Consider the following 17,648-nt stretch of genomic DNA (forward strand, 5'->3'; position numbering starts at 1 on the left):
GCAGACTTTTGCTCCAGAGAAGCTAAGAGAGGAGAAATGCCCCAAGAGCAGCTGAGAATGACATTTTTGAGGTGCTGCACCCTAGAGAGGAACGTCCTGGGAGAAAGCCATTCTGAAACCAGAACTTTGGAGCAGATGCCAGCCACGTGCCTTCCCAGCTAACAGAGGTTTTCTGGACGCCATTGGCCATCCTCCAGTGAGGGTACCCAATTGCTAAGTGTTACATTGGACACTTTATGGCCTTAAGACTGTAACTGTGTAACCAAATAAACCCCCTTTTATAAAAGCCAATCCATTTCTGGTGTTTTGCATTCCAGCAGCATTAGCAAACCGGAACAGTCTCTGAGCTCAGGGAAGCCCCATGGATCCCAGGACGTCCTGAGCCCCTCAGTGACCCCTGCCTCACACCCTCTGCCCTCTGCTCCCCTCCTAGCCCTCCAGCAGGATGACCCCTGTGGGTGGCAGAGGCTGGATCACCACCTGCTCACCAAGTGTGTCCAGGGCCACAGGAACCCTAGGCTCTCCCCATTTCCATGGATTCCCTGCAAATGTCTACCCAGAACAGAGGACTCTGAGGCTCCTGGGCAGTGGGGGCACCTGCCATGGCTGAGTCAGGTGTTGATGGGCAAGAGAGTGCCCCTGGGGGTGTAAGGGTGGGATTCCTCCCACCCCAACCCCACCCTGGTCCTGAGGTCCACAGGTGGGGCCCCCACCCTTCCAGACCCCTGACCCTGGACGGGGCCCCCCCTGGACACAGTATCTGGCTTATGGTGGAGGCAGGGGCTGGACGGCATCTAAGGCCCCTGGGCGGCCTGCTGGGGGCTGTGAGAGCCAGCTCGGTCCACGCGGGCTTGGCCGTCACCTTTGGGGCCTTTGCTTGTGGACACAGGATGGCGGGTCAGGGCTCCGGCCACCGTCCATCCAGCGGGCACTGAGCTCGGCAGCCCAGACACAGCTCACCTCCTCGTACTTCGTCCTCCAGTAGAAACGGGCTTCTCTGTCCACGTACAACAGCAGCAGGTCACAGAGGATGGTGACCTGGGAGAGGGGGGCAGGCCCATGTCCAGCTCCCCGACCCCCACCTGCACCCTAAGACCCCACCCACCAGCTCAGGGCTCCCAGGGGGCACTCACCACGCCCAGCCACGCGGCTCCAGTGCCCAGGGTGACGGCCGTGGGGATGAGCCCGAACTTCCTGGCCTGTGAGGGGGGCAGGGGCTGAGCCGGCCCCAGGTCACCCCACATCCCCTCCCGGCCTCCCCCGCCATCCCCCTGCCTCCGGGCCCTACCCGCCCAGTGACCAGGACGTTGAAGCGGATCCCGTGGAGCTTGAGCAGGCTCCAGGCCTCCATGCCAGGGGCTGCCCACCAGTGAGTGGCTGTCCTGGGGGACAAGACACGGTGCTGGGGCCAGCTCTGTCCACTCCAGCCCGTCCTCTCCATCCGTCCCCACCCTGAGTCAGAAACGGGCCTCTGCTCTGTCCTCCTGCTGAGGAGGGTCCCTAACAGACACCAACGGTGGGTGTGGGGGAGGTAGGGGGTGGCCCAGGGCAGGGAGAACCCAGAGCGGGAGCTGACCCTCCCATGGGAGCCGGGAAGTCTCTACCTGGAAGGGACACAGGTTGGCTGGACCTGGAAGAAGCTGCAGGAGGTTTCCAGTGCTCATGAGGCAGAGAAAGTAGAGCAGAATTAGGGGAGTGGGGTACAGGTGTGGAGAGAACCCCACATGGCTGGGAAGGGCTCGGGGAGGACAGTAAAGCCAGTGCAGGCCAGGCCGGGTGGGCAGCCTTGAGGGGCTGTCCCCAACCCAAGTGGCTGAGTCAGACACGGGGTCACACACGGTGGTAGCAGGCCCTGGGGAGGCCATTCAGGAGACCCCAATACATGACAATAACACAATGCAAGATCCTCGAGCACTTTCAGAATAGAGGGGAAGGGAAAAAATTAGGATATTTCTTGGGACACTTGGGGACATTTAACTACTGGATTTATTCTGCCATTGCCTCATTTCTCGGGTGTAGCTTTAGTGCAGGTCCCCACGAGCCACATCCTCATCCTCAGCAGAGGCAGGACGTGGATGACGGCCACTTTGGAAATAAAATAAATCCATCTCACCCTGGAAGGGAGAGGAAAAGAGAATGTGGCAAAATGGTAAAACTGCCTGGTGAACCCCGAGGAAGTGGATATTCAGGGTGGCCTTGGAGGGAGTCCTTCAACTTTTCTAAGGTTTCCTTGGAGCATTTTAGAGGAAATGTTGGAGGTTGGGGTGTCCTGTGGTGTGGGGGTGGGAGTGGAGGAGCGGAGGAGACTGACAAGGGAAAGGGGAGAGAGGATGGCGGGCACGTATTTCCATTGGAATCTATCTAAATAAATCCTTCTCACCCTGGAAGGCAGAGGGAAGGAGACTCTCAGGGTGCCCTTGGAGTGAGTCTGACAGGGAGGAGGGGCTCGGGGGGAAGGGGACGGAGCCTGTGCTAGGAGAGGGGGTGCCTGCGGACGGTCCCCCCGACTGCCCACCCAGCCCCGTCCTGGGACACCCTCTCCCAGCCCACCCCACCAGGAGCACGGAGAGACCAGGGCCCAGGGGTGGCCGGCCTGTCCCCCGCGAGTGGAGCAGGAGCCAGCGAGCAGCAGCGGCAGGCGAGGGACGGCACAGGCCTCACCGGAAGCTGTAGCTCGTCTCCTGCAGCTGGAAGGTGTAGTGGGGGCAACACTCGGAGCCCCCAGGGTCCACATCACAGTCCCAGTGGACACGGATGCCCACCGCTCCGCCCTGCAGACCCCGTGTCACTTCTCCACCACTGGGAGGCCCGAGACCCCTCCTGGAACCCGGACCCCAGACCCACCAGCAAGGCCAGGTCCTTGAAGACCCCCCCAGCTGCCTCCACGATGTCCCCGACCCGGAAGACGGGGCAGGGGGGCCTGGAGAGGGTGTGGTGGCAACACTGCTTGAAGTAGGAGGTGTCCCAGGTCTCCAGGGCGTTGCACCTGGATGGGGAGGACAGGACAGCAGGTGGGGTCCTGGGGTGGAGCGGGGGACGTCTGGAGCCCCCAGGGCCCGCCCGGGCTCACTTGGAGAAGTTGAACTTGCTGAAGATGACGGTGATCTTGATGAAGAGCATGAAGTTCTCAGCCTGGGCCAGGAGGGGCTTCCTGAGGATGGAGGGAGGTGAGGGCAGGTGCCCACGGCCCCCCAGGACCCCGTGTAGCAGACTGGGGACAACTCACGGCTAGCCTGGGGCTGCTTTCTACAGGGCACCAGCTGAAGATCTCACAGGTCCTGTGGGTCCTGACAAACTCCTTGCACAGGCCTGTTTTTATGCCTTGAAAACAGATAAACTCTGACCCTCAAACCTCCCCAGGACCTGGGCAGGGCAGGGCAGGGTATTTTGGCAGAACTGAGAGGGGTGGGGGCAGAGGCCATGCCAGGCATGCACACGGGGCCCCAGCCAGGCCCAGGGGAGGTGCTGGAAGGCAGAACCCCCAGTTACCATGGCTGTGTGTCCCCATCTCTCCTTCAGGATGGTCCTCATGGGCCCAGCAGTTAGCGAGCAGAACGGAAGGGTGATGACTGGGAGGCAGAGTCGCTGAGGACCCAGGAGGGCATCTTCCCTCCTAACCAAGGCAAGCAGCTAGAAGGATGGGAGCCTCCCCGTGACCCCACAGGGTACCCTAAGTTTGGGAGGCACACGGGAGCGATGGAGGTGCAATAGGCCTCACCTAATCCCACCCCACAGCCTCTGCCCCCATCACCTAACCCCACCACCCCACCTTATGGTTATCAGGGCCGGGGTCCCTCGTACATGTTGGATTGAGGTTGGGGAGCACAAATCAGGGCTGGCCTGGGGTGAGGTTCTGTGGGTGAAGGACGTGATGCCGGATGTGCCAGGAGGGACCAGGCCACTCAGATCTGCAAGAGAGCAGCTGGGGGACTCTGGCCTCTTGGGAAGCTGGGTGTCACTTGGATAAGTTGCCCGGCAGGCCTGTGGCCTCCCAAACACATATGGGGTCCCTGGGAACCACAGGAAAGAGCAGAGGGTCTGAGCCCAGGCCCAGGGGAGGAAGAATCCCAAGGAAACTAGAAAGAAACAGGGACCCCCTCGAAGTGTCCAAACAGCAAACAAACTGAACATCCAATAGACATCTTTGGAGTGACTGGGGAAGAGAAGGGCATTGTTGGATTTCACCGAGCAGAAGCTCATCCTTGAAGGCAGGAGGGGGCAGGAGGGGTTTTTCACAGGAGAGGGAGGTATTGGGGTCTGGACAGGAGGGGCCTCCCTTGTGTCTGTCCCTGTGCCCTGCCCGGGACCCCGGGGCCGCAGTGAGAGGAATCAGCAGCCGGTGTGAAAGGACCTGACCAGACCCAGCGCCCAGGACAGGGGCCGCCGGTGCCATCTGGGGGCGCACGACGGGCTGAGGGTTCCCCCTGACCTCGGGCAGCCCCAGGAGAGACTTAAGGGGCGCGGGGCCTTCGTGGCGCGGGTTCCAGGGCCGGGTTTGGGCAGCCCGGGGAGGAGCAGCCGCGGTGGGGCTGAGGCCTTTCCCTTTGGGAGAAAACCCAGGTGACTGTTCTGGTCGCCAAGGGCCTCAGGTGTGGAGCTGAGGGTCTGAGAATGGTTTGATTATGTCAAGTGATCAAAGCACTTTTCTCCCGAGTCCTTTGAAGCTTTCCTTCTGGATTAGTGCAGTGACCAGTAAACACTCACAGTCGTGCCTAATAATTTCTGTTTGAGAGGAAACTCAATGATTTCCCCAGAAATCCATTTGGGAACAGCAGGTCTCTGCGTGGGAAATTTTATCCGAGTGAAGCATGGGAAGAGACGGCGCCTCGATACAGAAACTTTAATAGGGAAACACATCCCGTCCTGGCACAGTGGGGAGAGGGGACAGAGGCCGCCCCCGCCCCCTCAGCACTCCTTGCCCCCCTCGGCCTCCACCGCGTCCAGGCCCACCTCCTCGGAGTCCTTCCCCAGGGCCGCCAGGTCCTCGCGGGCCTCCGAGAACTCCCCCTCCTCCATGCCCTCGCCCACGTACCAGTGCACGAAGGCACGCTCGGCGGACACGAGGTCGAACTTGTGGTCGAGGCGCGCCCAGGCCTCGGCGATGGCCGTGGTGTTGCTCAGCATGCACACGGCCCGCTGCACCTTGGCCAGGTCGCCCCCGGGCACCACGGTGGGCGGCTGGTAGTTGATGCCCACCTGCGGAGGAGGAGGAGGGGATCAGGGGAGCTCGCGTGCGCCTCGGGAATGGCGGTCACCGCTGTACAACTGGAGCCGTGGGCCCCGGTTCAGCTGATGACCTGTAGAAACCGGTACCGTATTTCCTTCGCAGTGTCCTCTGATAGCCTGTAACACCACTTCTGGGATTTACCCCACAAGTAGTACAGATTTCTGTGTATTAACTTCACAGTATATAACGGCAAAACCGGAAACAAACTGTCTTTCACAGGAACTAGTTAGATTACGATGTACCCAGACAATGACCATCAGGTCGTCAGGGGCTCCATGTGGACACAGTGAGGTTCTCACCCATCAAGGGGGGCCCTCCCACAGCTCGACCGCCAAGCCCGTGGCCCCTCCAGGTGGGATTCTGCCCACTTCCTGTTCCTGGTGGCCGCCTGTGTGCAGTGAGCTGGGCCTGTAGCCCACGTGGAAGGAACGGCCCCTGTGCAGTGCTTGCGGATGTCTATAAGTCACCCAACATATAACAAGAGGCACAAGGCACAGAACATCTCTGAAAGGACAAACAAAAAGCTCTGGGGAGAACCTTACAACACCGAGAGTGAGCCCTAGTAGGGCTACGGATTATAGTTAATACTGGTTCATCAATTTTAATAAAGTGACCAACTAATGCAAAATGTTAGCAGGGAAAACTGTGTGTGAGGGGAGTACACGGGAACTCGGCTTTCTCTATGTTCTTTATATAAACCTACAACTGCTCTAAAATTTTTTTTGACGCTCTGGGAAAGGAGAATTAGACCTCAGCTTTTCAACCTTCTACACAGTTTTAACACTTTATCATGTATGTGTATTAAAAATTTTTTTTTTTTTTAATGTGGACAAGATTCCTTGATGATAATATGTTCTGAGCAAGAAGATGTTAAAGACTGGGGGGATGTTAGAGACTCGGCCCCTCTGGCTGGGGGACCTGCTCCCTCACCGCTCCGTGGCCCTCCCTCCCGGAGCTGTGTGCTCAGTCGAAGGGGACAACCTTCCCCACTAGAGGAAACCTCCAGTCAAGGGCACCCGAGCAGCTGCACCCCATGCTAGCACCGTGCCTCCCGGCTGGGGCTGCCTTCGGTGTTCTCATCTCCAAACGTGACACTGGAAGCAAACGGCCTCTGCTCAGGCAGAGGGGCCTGATAATGACACACCCAGAAGGGATGCTTTTGGCCCCAAGCTTTAACATCTGCAGATCTCTGTAAAGCATATGGAATTTATCCATATCTGTGAGTGACTTTACATCTCTCAACTTAAAACTAAGCTCCCAGAGATGATCTGCATCAGGCTGTCTAAAAGTGGGGCTGACGGACATCCAGAGGGTTCGACAAGGTGTGTGGTAGGTGAGCTGTGGTCCCCCAAAGGTGGACAAGACACACTGGCTCCTGCTCCTTCCTTGTGTCACTTTCAGTCTGGAATGACCCTGGGATTTGCAGCTGCCCGACCACTTCCTTAACTCCTCAGGGTTTGCAGACGTGAGGCCGTGGCTCACAGTCCAGGCTGAAGCTTTGTCTCACCCAGAAAACCAACTGTGCACAGGGGCTTTTACAAGAGTGCAAACTTCACGAACCCAGGTGTGGCTAAGGCACTCGGCCCAGAAATCACAACAGGCCTTAGAGCCTGAGAGTCTATCATCTGGTTTCCAATCGTGGAAGATATTTCACTGTGAGATTAAAGATGTTGGAGGGAGCCACCTCGTTATCAGCAGGATTTTGTGTGTGAGGCAATGTTCCAAGGCTCAAAAAAAAGCAGTGAGCTGCTCCTGGCCTGCACAAGAAACAGCGCCAAAGAATGTAAAATTCTATCTACAAAAACTGATGTTTTGCCCAAAATGGACTAACACCATGATCAAGGTTCTATTTTTTAACAGGCAAAATGAAATTGTAGGACCCCACAACTTTCTAACTGCGCAGTGGAGTACCAGGGAGGACACACCAAGGACTGCGGTCAGACCGCCTCTGAATTCTGTCCCCTTCACTCACTCCACTGAGGCTCTGAGACCTTCTAGCTGTCTCAGCCTCAGTCCCCTAAAGTGTAAAATACCGATACTGCGGCCCTGTAGACCCCGCAGGGTTGTCTAAGAATAAGGATGTGTAAACTGGCCAGTCAAGTATAAGGCACTTAGTGAATTATTACTAAATTTGCTTGCTCCGTGGTCCAGCTGATGTGGAATGGCAGACTGTCCCTGAACAGGCCCAGCCCCGGGGACAGCACGACCTTGCAGGTGAGCCGCCCCCTGCCCGGCAACACGCCACCCTCCCCGCTCCTACCTTGAACCCGGTCGGGCACCAGTCCACGGACTGGATGGTGCGCTTGGTCTTGATGGTGGCGATGGCTGCGTTGACGTCCTTGGGGACCACGTCCCCCCGGTACAGCATGCAGCAGGCCATGTACTTGCCGCAGCATGGGTCGCACTTGACCATCTGGTTGGCCGGCTCGAAGCAGGCGTTGGTGATCTCGGCCACGGACAGCTGCTCGTGGGAGGCCTTCTCGGCGGAGATGACCGGCGCGTAGGTGGCCAGGGGGAAGTGGATGCGGGGGTAGGGCACCAGGTTGGTCTGGAACTCGGTCAGGTCCACGTTGAGGGCCCCGTCGAAGCGCAGGGAGGCCGTGATGGACGACACGATCTGCCCGATGAGGCGGTTGAGGTTGGTGTAGGTGGGCCGCTCGATGTCCAGGTTGCGGTGGCAGATGTCGTAGATGGCCTCATTGCCCACCATGAAGGCGCAGTCCGAGTGCTCCAGGGTGGTGTGGGTGGTCAGGATGGAGTTGTAGGGCTCCACCACGGCCGTGGAGACCTGGGGCGCAGGGTAGATGGCGAACTCCAGCTTGGACTGCTTGCCGTAGTCCACCGAGAGCTGCTCCATGAACAGGGAGGCAAAACCGGAGCCCGTGCTGCCCCCGAAGCTGTGGAAGATGAGGAAGCCCTGCAAGCCGGTCCACAGGTCCGCTTGCGGGGACAGGGGCGTGAGTGCAGCCGCCCAGGGCAGGGCCAGGGCCACCTGCTCCCACGGACCCCCAGCTTGCATGTGGCACGCTCGGCGGGAAACGGAAGGGGGCCTGAGAGATGTGTGGGTAGGTTTCAGCACACACCTCTGCTCATCACTCGGACTCAATTCTGCCCCGAGTTTTGGCAAAATGTCCTCCCTGTGGCCAGCCCAAGCCCCCTGCCCGTCTGGCATGTCTTTGCCCGGAGACCCCCTGGCGCCCTCCTCACCAGCTTGCGGATCCGGTCCAGGACCAGGTCCACGATCTCCTTGCCGATGGTGTAGTGGCCCTGGGCGTAGTTGTTGGCTGCATCCTCCTTCCCGGTGATCAGCTGCTGTGGGTGGAAGAGCTGCCTGTAGGTCCCCGTGCGCACTTCGTCTGCAGACACAGGGCGTCCCGTGAGCCCTGCGGGCCAGCCACGCTCCCCAGGACCCGCCTGAGTGCTGCTCGCCTCCACCAAGCAGACCTGGTCCCCGTGGGGCCACAGCGTGAAGGCTGCACGGAGACCGTGACGGTGCCACACACAAGCCACAGTGTGACGGAGGCTCTCGGAAAGGTAGGTCAACTCGCAGGAAAGGCCGGCATAGCCAGTCCCCGGGAAGGGAGAGGGGGAGGGGGAGGGGCAGGCCCCTCATGCACACGGCTCCCACACAGGTAATTCTACAGTTTCTTTTATGCTCCTGGCTACATCAAAGGGCATTAAAAAATCTTTTTTTAATTCCTAAATACCAGAGGATCACCCGGTCAGCACGACTTCTGCCGGGCAGTCTCACCGGCACTGTGTGTGGCCTGGGTCTCACGGGCTTTAAGTGATGCTCTGTCACCCTGGGTGGCCCCTGACAGAGCCCTCTTTGTGACTCTGGTTGGAAACCTCCACGGGCTCCTCATCTGGAGGAACAAGGGACACTCTGCCCCTCCCTGTACTTCTGACTGCAGGTGGAGATGGTGTACGAGGCCGTGCCCAGCACCGGGGACGGCACTCACCCTGCAGCCCGAGGGCCCCTTCATAGCCTGTCTCACGGCCACCAGGGCAGCCCGTCCTCGGCAGATCAGGTCCTCCTAAATGAGGAGAGGCTTCCCGTGGGCGCCTCAGCCACTAGCATCCACGTTTTGTGCCCCGAGGCCCTGCCCTCCCTGCAGAGGGCTTCGGGGAGCAGTGTGTGGCCCCGGGGCCTGAGCACTTACCCACCACAGTGGGCTCCAGGTCCACGAAGACGGCCCTGGGGATGTGCTTGCCGGCACCCGTCTCGCTGAAGGTGTTGAGCAAGTCATCCCCGCCGCCGATGGTCTTGTCGCTGGGCATCTGCCCGTCAGGCTGGACGCCGTGCTCGAGGCAGTAGAGCTCCCAGCAGGCACTGCTGATCTGCACCCTCGCCTGCCCCACATGGATGGAGATGCATTCGCGCTGCGGACAGAGCACGGGGGCCTTGGTCTCCAAGTCACGCAGCTACACCGCATGCAAGCGAAGACTGGTAGAATATCTCATTTTCTAAAGGTTTTCTCAGACATAGCCTCCCAGGAGCTTCCCGTGACTGTTCTTACTGGAACACCTGCCTATCCAACCTGGATAGACACCTGGAATAGGAGAACTGTCATCATAAATTCATCTTCCAAGCAATCAAATAATGTTAAAAGTTATCATAGGTCGCACGTCTTTGCAGAGCATCTCTGCAGGCTCCTACTTCAGCGGTGCTTGAATAGTACCCAGCTCTCGACTCCCTTGGTGACCAACCAAGCCAGCCCTGCTGCCCCCTCACAGTGCCCCGGCACACCTCCAAGGCCCCACTGCTGCTCCGGGGCCCCAGTGCCGCCACCTCTCCTCAGCCACCCACCAGGAAACCACAGCCCCCGCAGGTGCACCAGGATGAAGACCAGGACTCGGAGGCCACCATCAGCCACCAGATCCACCTGGAGCCCTGCAACCCCATGTCGACCTGTCGGGGTCTCACTCCTTCAACCGTGAGGCTGTGGCTGCAGAGCCTTGCCGAGTATTTCCTTCACAATCTCGTGAGGACAGGGGACGCGCTGAGAAATGTATGGGGCTGCAGAAGCAACAAGGTGGCTGAATCTCCCTCCAGGACATCCGGACATCGCACACGACTGGGGGTGTGTGACACTTGGAAGAAAGGGTGACTCACAAACCGGCCACTGACACAACCCCCACCTGGGTTGAGACTCCAGTGAGCGAGCAGGCGAAGCCCATCACAGAGCTGGGTGAGGCAGTACCCCATCTGTGCGGGATGCCCACCCCCCGCCCCCCAATCTGGCTTGGCCGAGTATCTCTCTGGGAAGCACACCCTGGGAGACAGTGATGACGAGCGCTGAGCCTTAGGCCGGCTTCTGGGTCTCTGCGGCAGTGCACGCACGCTGGCTTTACCTTGAACTATTCTAGAAGCCGGCTTGACATCCACCAGTTCACTTATACTATTCCTTCAAATCATGTAATTTTGCACCCCTCTGAGACAAAATATAAAATAAACAGTCAAGCAATTTTGTTGGCATCCAAAGACCAGATTTACCACCCTGTATTAAGCAACGGCTTAGAAAACTGGACAAAATATACAAAGCTACAGTTCCCAGTCACTGGACAACAGACAACAGAAGACAGCCCATTCCTCAGTGCAGAGAAAACCAGGGAAGTGAGCCCTGGAATTGCTCCAGCCACTGCCTGGGGAGCTTCCAGGATGCAGCGGAGGGAGGAGACACCCAAACAAAGCTCAGCCATCCCCGAGCTGAGGAGAAAATGCGGTGCTCACGGAGGCAGAGGGGAGGGGGTTATTTTCAAAAATAACCAAATAAAACCAAAACACCCTGGAAACCATACTTAGCTACCCATTTGTATGAGTACTTGTACTTTGCAAAACATTCATGTACATTATCTCCCGGAATCATTTGCCTATGAGAGCCGCGCAGGTGTGCAGGACGCGCACCTGGTGGAGCAACCCGGGTGCAGCCCCGCGCGGGAAACAATAACCCACATGTCCACACGCGCCGGCACGGGCGCCAGGGCTCCCCGTGCAATGGAAACCAGGGTGCAATGGTGCGCACTGCGCGCTGCCTCTGTGCACGGAGGGAGGGAACAAGGGCCCCATCCCCATTCGCCTGGTTTTGCTCGGAAACATAAATAAAAGGAAACATAAGCAAAACATTATCTACTGGGGGACGCCGGACCTTGCAGCGTAACCCGTTTGCTGCCGTTCTCGCTTCCAGACCGTGTAACTGTCCCCTATGGTCCCCAGTGCCCTCGAGGGTCACAAACAGGAGAGAAAATCAGGAGGGCGCGGGGCTGAGGCGCCGCGGGTCCCGGATGGAAGGTTCCAGAAGGGCTCGGGCTCTGCTCCCCGCCCGGGGCAGCCGGCACCTTGCGGAGGGTGCCCCGCGCCCGGTCCCGGCCCCCACGCTCCCCGGGGCTCCCCACACTCCCCGGAGCTCCCCATGGCCGCTCTGGACGCCCTCCAGGCCCCGGCGCCCCCCGAACACCCCCGGGACCCCGCGGCCGGACTCACCATGGCGGTCGCCGGCTCCCCTCAACCGCACGCCGCACGCCGCGCCCTGATTGGCTGGCTGCCCGCGCGGCTGCCATTGGCTCCGACGCTTCGGGGCGGGCCCCAGAGCCCGGGATCCCTGCTCGCGATTGGCCACTTTAATGCTCCGGCAAGGTCTGATTGGTAAACGGTTTGGGCGGGAAGCCGCAGCGCAGGTCGCGCGGCCGGAGCTTCCCCGGGGCCGAGAGCCCGGAATGCGCAGCCGCAGAGTGCGCCGCGCGGGGGGCTTGACGGGGCGTCGGAAGTTAGGAGAGCTCGTGACTGTGCAGGGGCTTTGCACGCTCCAGCGTGTGCACATGCATGTTAGTGCCCAGGCCCCCCCAAGGGCAGACATGATCCCCGCCTCCTGCAAGGCCGCGTGACTGAGTCCCATGTGATGAGGTCCAGAAGGGAAGCCGAGGAGGGGAGCTCCAGGCTGAAGGCAGGGAGGGGTTACGCGGAACTTTCCAGAAACTTAGAGACCTGAGGGGTGGGGGGGGGGGTCTTGAAGAGAGAACCGTGAGCAAGTTTCCAGGCAGCAGAGGGGCATGGATAGGGTGTTCCGGGCAGTGGGGGACAGGGAGGTGTGAGCACTGGAAGGTTCCCCCGGGCACCGGGGCTGGGTGAGGGGCGACGCTGGAGCTGCCGAGTGATGCCCATTCGGGTTTCTCAGAGAGACGGAGTTGAAAGCTAAGCACCGAGCAGGAGAACACATGGCCTGTGGGCCCGGAAAACCTGTCTCCCAGGGCCTAGGGCGTTCAGGGCTGTTAGGGATCCAGACGAGGGGAGATGCGTTGTCACCATCACAACATCAAGTACAAACGGGGCTGAGCACAGGCTAGACTGACCACTGTACTAGTCAGTCCACACGGGCTGATCCCAGGCTAGGGTGACATTGCAGAAGCATAAACAGGGCTGAGACTAGTCGAGTTCCAGCAATTTCAGGTATTAGCTTTCGGCTAGTGTACGATTTAGAAAGAGAAAAACTATATAATGATTCAGTCATCATACTCATTTGTTAATTCTTAAATTCTCGGATTATAGTGCTGTGAAATACTTAGAATGAGCAAATTCATAGGCACAGAAGGCTGAAAAGCAGTTGCCATGGTTGGGAGGAGAGGGGAGTGGGGAGTTACTGCTAAACGAGTATGAGTTCTGGTTTGGGATGATGAAAATAGTCTGGAATAGATAGTGGTGAAAGATACAGACCATGGTCATGAATGTCAAAGAATTGTCCACTTAAAATGGATACAAATATTTTTATGTTATGCATATTTTACTACAATTAAAAATAAATCCATAAATTTTTAAAGTTGTGGTAGAGCTGAGTTCAGCCTACTGGAGGTGGAGCTGTGTCACGGGGATCGTCTACCATGAATTACCTGCCTCCTGCGTGAGAGGCTGTTTGTACTCTACACCTTTTTTAATCTTACGATTATGCCCCTGTTACCAAAGGGCAGTCCTCCTTCTAGGATTTTACCCTGGAGATACAGCTCTAACCATACAAAACTACAGGAGGAAAAGGCCATCCATTCAAGTGCTGTTGGTAACTGCAAACATTTGGAAGCCACCCAAATGCCTATGCACAGCAGAGAAGCTGAATCAGCTCTGAGACGCCCCCCAAAGGAATACTATGCAGTTTTGAAAAATCATGGCTTGATTTCGAAGACATATTATTAAGAAAAAAAAAGTACAAATGAATATATGTAGTATGCCACCTTTTGTGTAATAAAGAAGGAAAATAAAATAAATAATAAAAAATGGAGGGTGCTGAATTACATCTTTGTGGAGGCAGTGCAGGACAAGAGACCTCTTCTCACTTATGTTTAGGTGACACCTGAGGCCCAGGGTGGGGCGTGGGGAGCTGTCCTCCCTGCAGGAAGTGGAAACCTGTCTGAGAAGTTCTTCAAGATGCTGTCAGGCAAATATCAGACAGGGCGGAGAAGGCTGGCTAGGGCGCTGGGTTCCAAGACACACTGTCTTGTCCTGAGCCCACCTTCCCACTGCCATTGAGCCAGCCAGGCGGCAGGTGCCCGAAGATCCAATTCCACCAGCCACCTAGATATCTGAAAACACACTTAAAAAACTAAAATAAAGTTCTGGGGGAAGAGGATGCCTGTTTTGGTTTGGTTGGGTTTTGCTTTGCTTGGTTTGGTGGTTGTTTTGCAGCAGAGAAACAAGTCCCTTTTCACACCACCTTTTTCATTCTCTGAGCTGCAAGAAAAGCAGAAGAAAAAAATCAACCCAAAGGAGTGTGTGGGCTGCCTGGTGGCACCGCATAGTGACTAGTGGGGGACTGTGTTGGGGTCCCCCAGGGTCCTCCATGCCCAGCTGGCCGTGCTGTCAAGGGTGGGGCCTGTGGCTGGAGGCTCGGCACAGACAGCCTCGGTTCCGGGCTTGTCCTCTGGTTCCCGGACCCCAGGACACACCATGGCGTCAATAGGCTGCTCTTCCAGGTGTTTGCACACGTCCATCCTCGCATGCAGGTCCCCGTGGCAGCCATCCTGGTGTTTGGGTTCCTCATGGCCACCCTGGTGCTGCTGCTGGACCTCGAGGTGCCGGTGCAGTTCCTGTCCATCGGGTCACTGCTTGCGTACTCCTTCGTGGTCGCCACTGTCATTGTGCTGCGCTTCCGGAAGGCCTCTCCACCCAGCTCCCCGGGACCAGCCAGCCCCAGCCCTGGGACCAAGGAGCCCAGGTCCTTCTCTGACCACCTCCAGCTGGTGGCTCCTGACCCTGGGCAGTTGTGGCCGGCCCAGAGGCCTACCTGTGCTTCCTGGACAGGTGTGGCCATGGAACAGCCATGACCTGGGCGCTGGGCCTCCTGGTGGCCTCGGCCGTCACCCTGGGCTGTGTGTTGGACTTCGGGGACTCGGTCCTGCACCTGCCTCGTTGGGGCTACATCCTGCTGCTTCTGTCCAGAGGAGTCATCTTCCTGCTCAGTCTCGCCGTCCTGGGGGCCCACCAGCAGCAGCACCAGCAAGACATTTTCCAGGTACTTCCCCCAGCCCTGGCCCCCCACCTGCTTGCAGCCTCTGCTGCTGCAGAATGAACCAGGAGGGCAAGGATGGCTGGGGAGGCCACCATGTCCATGTTTTGTCACAGAGCGGGGCACCTGCCTCCCCATTCTGCAGAGGTGGGAAAGGAGGCCCAGCCCTGCCATTGCCCCCTTAGGTGCCCCTGACGCCGGCTCTGAGCATCCTGCTCAATATCTGCCTTGTGCTGCAGCTGAGCCTCCTGACCTGGCTGTGCTTGTTAATATGGCTGCTGATTGGTGAGTGAGGGATGGGGGAACCAGGATACAGAGTGGGCTGTGGGGAGAGGGCACAGTGGGCCTGGGGCAGCCCCTCAGCTCCCCACCACCCCCACCTCCCATCCCTGCAGGACTCACCCTGTATTTCGGCTCCGGCATCCGGCACAGCAAGCTGAACCTGCGGGAGTCCTCAGGTAGAGACAGCCAGGTGGAGATGGAGCAGGAGATGCAGCCACTCAGCCGGCCGCCTGCCCAGGAGCCTGGCCACATGGAGCTGCCCACCAGGCCATGAGGACGGCCAGGAGTTTCTGCTGATGCTTTGCCCCTTTTGTCCTGGGCAAGCTCAGGGGGCTGGCAGGCTGGCCCAGGTTGAGGAGCCTGAGGACATTAGGACCTGAGCCCTGGTGCTGAGCTCCAGATCTTCAGGGATGGGCTGAGGCCAGCCTGGTGCAGTGGATGCTCTGCCCTGCACCTGCCAACTGAGCGTGCCCAACCCCAGGTGTGAGTGGGGAGTGGGCAGGCAGGGAAGGGGCTTGTGGTCCCAGCAGATCCACAATAACAACTACACAGCCATCCCCATGGCCTGTACCATGTCCACGGTGGCTTTCTTTGTGGCATTGTGTCCCCACCTTCCCTTGGGAACCAGGTGATGGTCCCTGAGCCACAGCAAAGACTGTGAGGCCTGCGAAGGGGTGATGAAGGATAGTGCCCTCTGCCCAGCTCAGCAGGGAGCCACACACACCTCCTCACACAACCTGGGCACCACCCACATCTCCAAGGGGCCAATGGGGCCCTCAACAGCACTGGGGTCAAGATCCATCCCCAGATCCGGGGAGCAGAGATGAGATCCAAGGAGGCTACCTGGAAAGGGCTGTGATGTTCAGAGAGCACTTGGTTTCCCAGGGCTCCAAGATGGCGCAGTGTGTGCCCTGGGGCCTGCCCGGGGACAGCGAGGCCCTCGGCCCCATGGGGATATGAGCCTGAGGGGTCCCTGCCCACCCAGGCAGCCACAGTGCACCCACTGCCCTCAGCAGACCGAGACAATCGCTGTTTGCCAACTCCGACATATGTTTCCATTTTCCCAGGGCTGCAGCTCTCGGCTGCCCCAGCTGGGTCTCTGCCCAGACATTCAGGGGTTTCAGATTAGGGCTAGGAACGGCACACACCTGAGGGGCCCCAGTCCCTGGGGGTGGGAGGGGTCCCCATGAAAGTCCCAGATCCACCCATGTCTAAGCTGTGACTTCCATCCCCTTCCTGATGGTCCCGTGAAGTCCATGCAGGAAGCTGGTGGCTCTGTCAGGATTCACTCCCCGGCCTTCTCCAGCTGTGATATGAGCTTTCTCTGGGGTCCAGAAGCCCCCAACCAGCCGTGGCCCCTGGGGAGCCCATGCTCCCAGCTCCTGCTGGCTGCTGGGGTGCGTGAGTCAGCAGAGACGCTGCGGCCACAGCAGAACGGGAGGCAAAGCAGGTTCTGGAGCTGGGCCAGGCCGGCAGCTGTTCAAGGGACACTGTCACCCGGGAGGGGGGATCCAGGCTTCACCTGCAGGCAGGGGCTTCTCCCAACCCCCAGCTGCCCTGGGCCTCCCTCCTCTGCAGACCCCTCTGCTGGGCACAGAGACAAGCAAGACCCTCTGCTTCTGGGGTTCATTTCCTTGGGGTGGGATGGGGTGCAGGGGTGACAGGATGACAAGTGCTGGGGGTGGTCGTCATGGGGGCAGCAGGAGACCCAGGAGAGCTCCGGGAAGAGTGGCCTCTGAGCTGACACTTGCAGGTTCCGAAGTTCCACCAGCAACAGAGCTGGGCAGGGACAGAGGGAGGAGCGGAGGAAAGGCCGAGGAGCCTGAGCAGGAACCGGGAGCCACGGAAGGCTCCTGCGCAAGGGCGTGCAGAGGGGGCTGCAGCGAGGTGGGCGACCAGGAGCTGCAAGGGCCCCCAGGCGCTCCTCCCTATTGGCCGGGGTGGGCGCCTGTTACCGAACCCCGCGTCCGATTGGTCGGCTGAGTGGGAGCGCCCGCCCACCTCCCGGGCCACGCTCCAAGGCGGCTGCGCAGCGGTCCCGGCCTCAGCGCCCGCGGCTGCGCCAGGGGCGAGAGCGTGGGGGTCCCCGCGAGGGGTCGGGGGACGGGGGAGGAGGAGGCGGCCGGGCGGGGGGCAAGGGGCTGGGGTCCCGGGCCGAGGAGGGTCGGACGCGGATTCGGACTCGACCTGGATTCTGCATCAGGGAACATGGCGTTTGGGGACATAATACATCCAAGGTGGCACGTTCCACCCCCTGGACCCCAGAATGACACGATCTTCCCATGTACAATGTACATTCATCCCCACACAGTATCCAAAAGGCTTAAATCACTTCAGGAGCAACAGGTGAGTCCAAGATCCCAGCAGAATCAGTCCCAGGTGGGGTCTTGTCCTAAAGCAAAATTCCTCTCTGGCTGTGGACCGGGAAACTCAGAACAAGTGATCTGCTGCCAGTGCACAAAGACGGACAGTGATAGGAGACACGCTCCCATCGCCACAGGGAGAAAGTGAAAGGAAAACAGGGTTCACAGGCGGAAACACACCCTAAAACCTGCAGGGCAAAGTCCATTAGATTTCAAAGTCAGAGAGTCATTCACATAACGACATTTTATCCTCGGAGCTTGAGAGAGCCGGAGTCCAGCCCCTGC

General features: G+C 58.9%; 3 protein-coding genes across 5 annotated transcripts; all 3 read right to left on the reverse strand.

Annotated features, from left to right (window-relative positions):
• Nucleotides 1-429: 429 nt before the first annotated feature.
• Nucleotides 430-4,393, reverse strand: P2RX6 (purinergic receptor P2X 6). The gene is made up of 10 exons (XM_037823474.1): nt 4,186-4,393; nt 3,213-3,321; nt 3,071-3,151; nt 2,845-2,986; nt 2,662-2,771; nt 1,289-1,382; nt 1,134-1,199; nt 961-1,038; nt 731-877; nt 430-480 (listed from the first exon to the last, which is right to left on the reverse strand). The coding sequence occupies exons 1-10, from the start codon at nt 4,391-4,393 to the stop codon at nt 430-432; spliced, it is 1,086 nt and encodes a 361-aa protein (XP_037679402.1).
• Nucleotides 4,394-4,905: 512 nt separating this feature from the next.
• Nucleotides 4,906-10,436, reverse strand: LOC119524843 (tubulin alpha-3 chain-like). The gene is made up of 6 exons (XM_037823475.1): nt 10,370-10,436; nt 9,910-10,121; nt 9,391-9,610; nt 8,408-8,583; nt 7,488-8,144; nt 4,906-5,196 (listed from the first exon to the last, which is right to left on the reverse strand). Exons 1-6 carry the CDS (start codon nt 10,434-10,436, stop codon nt 4,906-4,908), a joined length of 1,623 nt encoding a protein of 540 aa, XP_037679403.1.
• A 2,989-nt stretch (nt 10,437-13,425) lies between these two features.
• LOC119524912 lies at nt 13,426-16,509 on the reverse strand. Of its 3 annotated transcripts, none has more exons than XM_037823622.1 (3): nt 15,121-16,509; nt 14,497-14,682; nt 13,426-14,299 (listed from the first exon to the last, which is right to left on the reverse strand). In XM_037823622.1, exons 1-3 carry the CDS (start codon nt 15,250-15,252, stop codon nt 14,015-14,017), a joined length of 603 nt encoding a protein of 200 aa, XP_037679550.1. In that variant the 5' UTR covers nt 15,253-16,509; the 3' UTR covers nt 13,426-14,014. The 3 variants fall into 3 exon arrangements, with proteins under 3 accessions (XP_037679550.1, XP_037679549.1, XP_037679548.1); XM_037823621.1 differs by having other exon boundaries at nt 14,497-14,706; XM_037823620.1 differs by lacking the exon at nt 15,121-16,509 and having other exon boundaries at nt 14,497-15,080.
• Nucleotides 16,510-17,648: the final 1,139 nt, after the last annotated feature.

This window comes from Choloepus didactylus (genome assembly GCF_015220235.1).
Source record: "Choloepus didactylus isolate mChoDid1 chromosome 23 unlocalized genomic scaffold, mChoDid1.pri SUPER_23_unloc1, whole genome shotgun sequence".
Classification (NCBI taxonomy): domain Eukaryota; kingdom Metazoa; phylum Chordata; class Mammalia; order Pilosa; family Megalonychidae; genus Choloepus; species Choloepus didactylus.